Source organism: Nicrophorus vespilloides, unplaced genomic scaffold (genome assembly GCF_001412225.1).
Source record: "Nicrophorus vespilloides isolate i.1.1-1 unplaced genomic scaffold, Nicve_v1.0, whole genome shotgun sequence".
Classification (NCBI taxonomy): domain Eukaryota; kingdom Metazoa; phylum Arthropoda; class Insecta; order Coleoptera; family Silphidae; genus Nicrophorus; species Nicrophorus vespilloides.
In genome coordinates, this window is record NW_017100096.1 from 88,499 (window position 1) to 98,122 (window position 9,624).

The 9,624-nt window shown below is 34.9% G+C and overlaps 1 protein-coding gene across 1 annotated transcript in view; it reads left to right on the top strand.

Annotated features, from left to right (window-relative positions):
* Positions 1-666: 666 nt before the first annotated feature.
* LOC108567784 (eukaryotic translation initiation factor 5B) overlaps positions 667-9,624 on the top strand; it is a 9,891-nt gene continuing 933 nt past the window's right edge. Inside the window, exons 1-14 of the mRNA XM_017928449.1 lie at positions 667-876; positions 960-1,022; positions 1,106-1,461; positions 1,576-1,980; positions 2,039-2,410; positions 2,470-2,628; positions 2,690-2,880; positions 2,936-3,154; positions 3,318-3,744; positions 3,798-4,057; positions 4,119-4,382; positions 7,177-7,253; positions 7,729-8,032; positions 8,095-8,256. Coding sequence (XP_017783938.1) covers positions 830-876; positions 960-1,022; positions 1,106-1,461; positions 1,576-1,980; positions 2,039-2,410; positions 2,470-2,628; positions 2,690-2,880; positions 2,936-3,154; positions 3,318-3,744; positions 3,798-4,057; positions 4,119-4,382; positions 7,177-7,253; positions 7,729-8,032; positions 8,095-8,256 — 3,306 coding nt within the window. The 5' untranslated portion in view covers positions 667-829. The remainder of the gene's footprint in view (positions 877-959; positions 1,023-1,105; positions 1,462-1,575; positions 1,981-2,038; positions 2,411-2,469; positions 2,629-2,689; positions 2,881-2,935; positions 3,155-3,317; positions 3,745-3,797; positions 4,058-4,118; positions 4,383-7,176; positions 7,254-7,728; positions 8,033-8,094; positions 8,257-9,624) is intronic.

A 9,624-nucleotide genomic window follows, 5' to 3' on the forward strand; every position in this document is an offset into this window, starting at 1 on the left:
AGTAGTGAATTTTACACAATTGTTTGCTCAAGACCAATAAAACAACTTAATTAAAATCAAACTAAAAGTTACATAAACGCATCAACCAATTTGTTAATAATCTCGTAAGCAAATTATAGATAAACGAGTGAAATTAAATATTTTACAATACATCAAAAATATGTTTTAAACTTTTAGGTATGTAGAAAAGAAATTAATTTTTGTCAAAAATAATTATATTAATAAACAAAAATTTTAATACATATACATACAAAAGGCTATTGACCACAATCTTTCTACTCAATCAAAAATAACAAATTTATTTGAATATTTAATAATAATCTTTAATAAATTATTTATCGCAAATTTCAAATATTAATATCTAAATAATTACTGATTGATTCATAAACATAAAATTAAATCATTATTTAACGATTTATATTTATATGTATATTTTTAATACCTTTGTATATGCTACCAACTATACACGATATAGGTCTAGTTTAATAATTTGTTATTTAATAATGATAACATTTTAAGTAGAAAATTTGTTTTTAAAATCGAACAAGTTGACTGTCCTTTATTGTTACACTTTACATCTGGCCTTTAAGTTACGAGTTTATTTAAATATCCCGCTTAGTTTACGATAATTAGTAGTTTGGTAGTACTGTTTGCATTAGTTCATGTTAAACCGGTACCACTGCAAATTTCACTCCTTAACCTTTCATTTTAGCATGTCAGATAACAACGATATTGCGTAAAGGAAATCACGAAATAGTCAACAAAATCTACTTATGATAAGTACAATAAACGGAGAAACGAATTTAGGGAACACAAATAGTCTAGAAACATGGGTAAAGCGAAAAAAGGTCGTAAAGGAAAGAAGGGAGACGAAAGGTAAGTCTGAAATGTTTCATACTGTTGCATACGTTCCATACTTGTACTCTACGTGTAAATTAAATTTTCCATTCTATTTTCAGCGAATCCGATATTGATATCGGCAACGATGAGGTTGAGGACAATGTGAAAACCAAGGCAAATAAGTAAGTTTCAGGTTATGTTGATTTTTTAAACCATATGGGAAGCAGTCCAATAACTACTTTCTAATTTATTATGTGTTACGTAGGCAACCAGATACGGTGGACGAAAGTGATAAACCTAAGAAGAAAGTTAACAAGAAAAAGGAAAAGAAAGTTGCCTCTGACTCTGAAGACGATGAGGAGGAAGTTAAAGTTCCAGTTAAGAAAGTCCAGAAAGGTTTCGCTTGCTTAGAAGTAGATTCTGACTCGGATGTTTCACAGCCTCCGCCACCAGAAGATGATAGTGATAGTGAAAAACCTGTGAAAAAAAACAAAAGTAAAGGTGGCAATAGTGATGAGCGGACTAAAGAAGGGAAAAAGGGAAAGAAGGCTAAACGAAAGAAGAATGAAAGTGATGATGATATTGAAAAGGCTTTAGCAGAATTGGAATTAGAATATTCTGGTATGTATTTTTATTTAATTTTTAGTAGAAATTTTCAAAAAGGTTTAATCTAATTTGAAAACTAGAACAATTTATTTTATTTTTTTATTAATTTTCATAAATATTTTTCTGAAGGTGTGAAGGTTGAACCGAAACCTGAAGAAGATACACCACTGCCAGAGAAAGCAAAAAAAAATAAAAGTAAAGAAACTCCTGCATCAGAACCAGCTGAAAAAGAGCAATCAGCTGAGAAGGATGATGAAGAAATTGGAACAGGCACTGTTAAGACTGCTGCTCAAAAGAAAAAGGAAAAGAAAGAGAGAGAAAAGTTGAAGAAGCAAGCTGCTAAGAAGGAATCCAAAAAGGATGATTCTGAAGATAAACCGGAGGTTGTGGAAGATGCAAAAGTTGTAGAAGAAACGGCTGAACCTATTGAAGAAAAAGTAGATGAAGATGATAAAATAGACAAGGACAGTAAGAAGAAAAAGAAGAAGAAGGGTGCAAAGGATGAAGAAAAGGATGCTAAAGATGCCAAGAAAGGTATACTTCAATTTTAATAATGCTCTGAAATATGTTATTAATGTGTTTATATTTTTAGGTCCTGGCAAAAAAACAATTGCTGCCATGCAAGAAGCTCTCAAGAAATTGCGCGAGGAAGAGGAACGAGCCTTGCGTGAAGAAGAAGAAAGAATAAAGAGAGAGGAGGAAGCAGAAGAAGCACGTTTGGAAGCTTTGAGATTGGAACAGGAACGCAAAGACAAAAAGAAAAAGAAGGACAAGGAGCGGCGTGAACGGTTAAAGGCAGAAGGAAAGTTATTAACACCTAAACAAAAGGCTGATCGCGCCAGAGCTCAAGCTCTAATTGATGCAAGGAAAGCTCAAGGTATTGATTTGCCGGATATCGGCGAAAAGAAACCTAGAGCATCCTTCAAGAAAAGTAAATTTAAACATCAACGCAGTGAAGACAAAGGTAACATATTTACTAGCGAATAATAATGCAATGTTTACATAATTTATTCAAATTGCCAGAAATCAAAAATGTAGAACCGAAAGTAGAGGATAAGCCGGCCGAGACTGAAATAGTTGAAAAACCTGTCGAGGAACCAAAGTCTGATGATGATGTTAAGGATACCTGGGATGCTGAAAGTTCAGAAGAAGAAGAAAGTGAGGAAGTTTCTGCACCTATAGGTATGTGCTTATTTGTACCAATGTTTTATATTTATATTTCATTATTCTAATACATTATTAGAAACGGTTGATGCTAAAACTACCGCAAAGAAAGATTCAACTCAATCGAAGAAGGATGAAACAAGTGATGACAGTGAAGAAGATGATTCTGATGATGATGACGACGACGATGATTCTGATGACTCCGAAGATGAGACAGATCGTCGCAATGATGCTGAAAAACGTCGCGACAAAGCTATCGCTCGTATTGAAGTAATTGCTGCTAGTTAACAACAAAGAATACATAAATTTATATTTTAAATTTTAGGAAAGGAAAAAAGAAGCGGAAAAAACTAAATCTGTCGATAATTTACGTGCTGCTGTTGTATGTGTTCTTGGGCACGTAGATACAGGGAAAACCAAGATTTTGGATAAACTTAGAAGAACTAATGTTCAGGATGGTGAGGCCGGTGGAATTACTCAACAGATTGGTGCCACAAATGTACCAATTGAAAATATCATTGAGAACATAAAAAATGTCAAAGGGGTAAGAATCTTACTTTTCAAATAATAACCATAAATATAAAGCTTCACTATCCTATGTTATGAGCATTTGTAATCTCGTATATTTGGTTGCCTATAATTGTAGTACATAATTATTTAATTTTATGAAATGAAAACATAAATATGTTTTTTTGTTTGTTATATAGGCTTCTGAGATGACACTAAAAATCCCAGGTTTATTGATCATCGACACACCTGGTCACGAGTCTTTCAGCAATTTGAGAAGCAGAGGTTCATCTTTATGCGATATTGCCATCCTCGTAGTCGATATTATGCACGGTCTGGAACCGCAAACTATTGAATCCTTGAATTTGTTGAAAAATAGAAAGACACCTTTCATTGTGGCTTTAAACAAAATCGATCGGTTGTACGATTGGCAGACAATGAACAGGAAAGATGTCAGAGATATCATTAAAGGTCAAGCTCCAAATACTCAAGTTGAATTTGAGCAAAGGACAAACGCTGTAATAGTACAGTTTGCTGAACAGGGTCTGAATGCAGCCCTATTTTATGAAAATCCAGATGTTAGAAGTTATGTTAGTTTAGTACCTACTAGTGCAGTAACTGGAGAAGGTAAGATCTAATTATTTTATTGATGAACGTTTACTAAACCCAAAATTTATTAGGTATGGGAAATTTGCTGGCATTAATTGTTGAATCATCACAGAATATGTTGGCAAAACGTTTGATGTACTCTGATGAACTTCAGGCTACCGTTTTGGAAGTTAAAGCCATTTCTGGCTTAGGTACCACAATTGACGTTATTTTAATAAATGGTACATTGAGAGAAGGTGATACTATGCTATTGGCTGGTACCGATGGACCCATAGTTACACAAATCAGATCTTTGCTTATGCCTCAACCTATGAAGGAATTGAGAGTTAAGGTATGTTTCAATAAAAATATTTTTTATTTAGATTATATTTAAATATATTTTTGTTTTACAGAATGCGTATATTGAGTATAAAGAAGTGAAGGCTGCCCAGGGTGTGAAAATAGCAGCTAAAGAATTGGAAAAGGCCATTGCTGGTTTGAATTTGTTCATTGCTCATAAACCGGACGAAGTGGATATACTCCGGGAAGAGGTGGCAAGGGAATTAAAATCTGCTCTCTCCAATATTAAGTTACAGGAGCGCGGTGTCCATGTCCAAGCATCCACTTTAGGATCATTGGAAGCTCTGTTGGAGTTTTTGAGGACCAGCAAGATTCCCGTGAGTATACATTTACTAGTTATGTATGCGTATGTCTGTTTAGTAGTTATTTGATTTTCATTATGCGAACACAACAAAACGCATCATTTGCATGTTGCGCATTTGAATTGAAAGAGACCGGATGTGTCGGAAGACGTGTGCGGTTTCATCATCATGCCCTCATTATCCATGCTGAAGATGTCATCTCATACATAGTCCTTGAGTCTAAGCAAGTCGGATGTTCTACGCGCACATCCTGCTGCTATGCTAACGGAATTTAGTATTTGTTTAGTCCAAATTTTAATGGCGTTTATTTTAATTGGTGGTTGCCGTTCGGAATGGGCAATGATAGACATGTTATTTATTGAAGAACAATACGAAAGTGCCAGACTAGACTGCGTCGCACCTCCGTGTCCGAGGTTCGTGGTCGGAATGAAGTATCCGTCTGGACGGGTGGGTTTTGCGACGTGCAGACTATAATTGGATGTCGAATAAAGAGCCTCTATGTCCACTTCCGACGCGAACTTTCCACAATCGGCCTCATATCAATTAATATTCATATTGCAGATTATAAATGAACAATGGCAGTCTTTATTCGCACTTCTGTTTTCCTTTTCTTACATTGCTTGTGCGATCTGCAACTACAATATTCACCAATGAAAATAAACATTTTTTTTAAAGAATTACTCTAAGTTGATGTACATTAGATACATTACAACAGAAGGGAATTGCACATCAAGTCTCATTTACATTATTTTAATATCCTAAATGGAAGTTTTAGTTCGCTGCATGCCAATTAGATAATTCAGCAATCTAACAAAAGCAATATCAGTTTATGTCTTTCTATTTTCAATATATTTTGTGCAAACATGTTACTTCTTGGTTACTACTTAAATGATTGCTGATGACTGCTTACATAAAAGATAAATATGAAGTTGCAATATGTAAACAGAAACACAATTTGTCAACGACAAAAATATATTACTCAGCATCCTGTTTTCCCAACTGTATTATGATTGTGACGACAAAACGTTTGGGCGAAATTTTCAACATGTGTCGAAAATTTACATTTTTTGATGATCCTCAACCCACCTACCATGTTTGTTTGCTTCATGGCAGTGTATCATTTTCGTTCCCAAAAGAATTGTTATTATTTTCAATGTTATTATAATTGTTTCTATCTAAAGATATTATTTGCTATAATATGGATTTTCCCATATGTATCATCATTATTTAAAATTATGTAAACACTCAGTTTACACAACATATTAGATTCTATGAAATCAAAAGTTATTGCTCATAGTTTGACGTAATCAAATATTTACATAAGGGATATTTTTCTAAATTTAAGAAACAATAATAATAAAATGAAAAACATAATCTGATCATTGCCGTAACTCAGGAATATAAATAATCCAGTATAGTTTTTTCGTAATTGGAATGAAGTATATAAAATACTGTTGTAATATTAAGTATTATGGTGTATTGTAATATTAATCGTAGCGAAATGCAAATTTTTTATTTTCCACAAAGTTTCTCTTGAAAGTTTTAACAATAACTGATTACAGTTGTGAGAAAATTCGATTAGCAATTGCATAAATCTCAGATTATAGCAGAGAGCTTTCCAATTTCACAGATTGAACAATCATGCAAATCCCAATTAATCTCTCTCAAATGTACGATAGTTGCTATATGTCTGTTTCATTTAACGTCGCGGCTGTTCACGCCTGGAATTTATTTAGTGAGAGTTACAGAAAGAAATGCTATTTGCTATTAAGAAAAGTGCAAAATACGGTCACGCCCGACGTCGGCAGCATTCGTGAGCAAAGTACATGCTGTTCTTGTATGTGTGTGTGTGTGTCATGTAGCAGTAGGTCGTATGTTATTATGCAGTGATTAGATAGTCGGTAGCGTGGGCATGGGCTCTTTCTGGGAAGGCGGCGGACGGCTACACCCACCGGTATCCGGTGGTATGGTGCATGTACCAACCAGATCCGACCCGAGATGTTCCGATCCGAGTCGATACTGCGACCCAGCCGACCGCCTTCTACCGATTTCATGGCACGGCACGTACTCATTAACCGACCTGAACATAACACCCAAAAAAAAAATATATATGTGCAACGGTGGGCGACAACAACCACACATCAGACTCCAAATACGTTTACACTACACTATACCTATATACATTTGCTATATTTGTGTGTACACATACACCCGTCCACAAAATAATCCAATTTCCGAATCGTAACACCATTTGCCCACAACATAAATAAGATAGAGAGGCTTTATCCATTGATGCCTTTGCTTTATTCAGACTACTTCATTACTTTATTTAAACATTACCCACACAATTCTTCCACATCTGTTCATACTTTAATTTATATAAACATGTTACATCGCGAGATAATAGCAATTATTTGTGAACATGGACATTTCTTGAAATCAATAACAACTTCCTTAGTTAGGAACTCGTATTGAATTTGATATGCCGACTTATTTCTATACTTTTTGTTAAATCTTAAATTTAGTTTAGTATGAAATACGGTATATGTAATAAATCTAGCTAATTTCCTGTGGATTATTATATTGTATAATTATATACATCTGTCATTGTTATTTCACAATTTAAAAATATCAATGATGATTATACTCCTCCATTAACAAATATTTTGTTTGATGTGTGTTAATAAATTTAACTCATCTATGGGGATATTGACTCAATTTCTAACTACAACATGTAATAAATTGCTTCCATACAAAAATGTAAATGAAGAAATTTTTTTAAAAGTATTTCTTTATTATTTTTTTTCAGTATTCTGGAATCAGGATTGGTCCGGTAGTGAAGAAAGATGTAACGAAGGCTTCAGCTATGCTAGAGCACGATAGCCAGTAAGTACAATTTATCAGTATAATCATATATTTGACATTTAGTCATGAAATTATTTATAAAAAAATCTATATTTTCTACTAATATAGTTGCGTAATGATCTTTCATGTTTATCACGTGTAATTTTAAACATTTGATGCATAACTCAATCGTCTTATAATATATTATAAGAAATATTTAGAGTGTTTATTTAGGATTTTATGCGGCAAGCTGGTGCTACTTCTGCCCATGTTGAAGCTGTGTATCAGAATGTGTGCGTGAGAAAAAAAATACCAGTAGCCGCAAATAGATATCAAATACAAATAAACCGAGCAAATTCGTCTAATGTATAAACACATATGTCTGTTTGAGTCTATACACAAGTATGGCTTGTTTAGTTTCGAATGACCTATTTAGAATTATACTTAGAAGCAATGCAACGGAATTTAAGAGCCCCTATCTTCTTGTAATATGTCCTCTCCGTGTTTTCTTATTCAGATACGCAACAATTTTGGCCTTTGATGTGAAGATTGAACGTGACGCTCAGGAGTTGGCCGACACCTCGGGTGTGAAAATCTTCCAAGCCGACATTATTTACCATCTCTTTGATAAGTTCATGTCGTATCGCGAAGAACTCAAGCAGAAGAAACGCGAAGAGTTCAAACACATCGCCGTGTTCCCATGCAAATTGAAGATCTTGCCACAGTTCATCTTCAATTCCCGTGATCCCATCGTCATGGGCGTCATGATTGAAGCAGGTATCGTGAAGGAAGGAACACCGATCTGCGTCCCGAGCAAAGAGGTACACCGTTATCAATTAACAATTTGTACTTGAAATTAATTGTTGTTGCGTTTCTTTTGCAGTTTGTTGAATTGGGCTTTGTAACAAGTATCGAAAACAACCACAAGAATGTCGAGACCGCCAGGAAAGGAATGGAGGTTTGTATTAAAATTGAACCGATTCCTGGAGAATCACCTAAAATGTTTGGCCGCCATTTTGACGAAACCGATATGCTCGTTAGCAAGGTAAGAAAACTTTCCATTTTTTTTTATAACGTAGTATCACATTCTTTCGTCCTATTATTTTCTATTCCGGTCTGTTGTAATATAATTGCGCGCGGCTACGTTACACCCCGGAATCAGAATGAATTGGGTGTAACTAGGTCGTTCATTGATTAAACCCAGAGCGTCCTAGTTTTTATACCCCCGCTGCTCTAGACGTTCCGACCCCATTCATGTGGAGCATTCTGAATTAAACCAGGACGCAGTCCTCTTATTGGCTACCAAAAGCCAAAGGATTTATGGATTTTCGTATTCATTCAAACTATTCAGTTTCGTGAGAAACTGCACCCTTAATTTAGGAACATTAACATTTTGGCTAATGAAACCAGCAAAATGTCACAGTTGGAAATGAAGATGATTAATTACATATATATGAAATTCGTGTAGGCTATGAAGTTTCTGTTATTTCCCACGTGACAAAGACTTTCAAAACTCAATTCCAATTTGCTATACACCTCTTCAATTCCTCCACGTAATACCGCATTTCGACGAGTCTTTCAAAACACATTAACAGCCTACACTTATAGGATCTTCAATCATTTCACGACATGGCAGGTGTTTTTACACCACATTCACGAAAGTACCTGCAATTCAATAGGAAACAAAAAATGGACCACTTAATTAAATTTTCAAGTAATTTCGACGGCGAAGTGATTTTCCGTTTAATTGCCTCGCCGGCTGAAGATCAACCCTCGGGATGATTTAATTCAGGAATTAAATTAGATTTAAGCAATTCCATCCGTCGCTGAAAATAGGTTACATCCCTTGGTAACGGGGTCACCACTGACGTCAAGACAGACCTACTTCCGGGTCGTCGAAGTCGCTACCCCTCCCCCTGCCTTCCAATTGAGCCATTTAAATTGCATTCCATGAATTGGATAGGGGCGAAAGGAAGAATACGATCGTTATTTCCGCACATAGCGACAAAAATATTCCGGACTTTGAGCTGATGTGAAAATTGATTACAGTTTTTCGCGACCTGTTTCATATCACTTTTGCATCGGGCCACGTCCAAAAATAATAAAGAATCGCTTTATTAATAGGCCGACCGATCTGTATATTTTCAAAAGACGTCGCTATATTTGTAACGCGAAAAGATAAATAGAAGGAGAGAAGAAAAAAGGAATAAGAAAGTATGTCTACATAAACACTTTGGCGAATATTATTTATAAAGCGGGCTTTCTGCAATATCATAAAGTTATGCAATATTATGTTCTAGTGCTCTTAACGAATTTGCGTAATGAAAGGGTGTTTCTTTTATTCGATTATATTTGGGTTAAGATTAGTGGAAAGATTTGAATCCTGCTTCTAACTACTTTTAAGCTCATACAT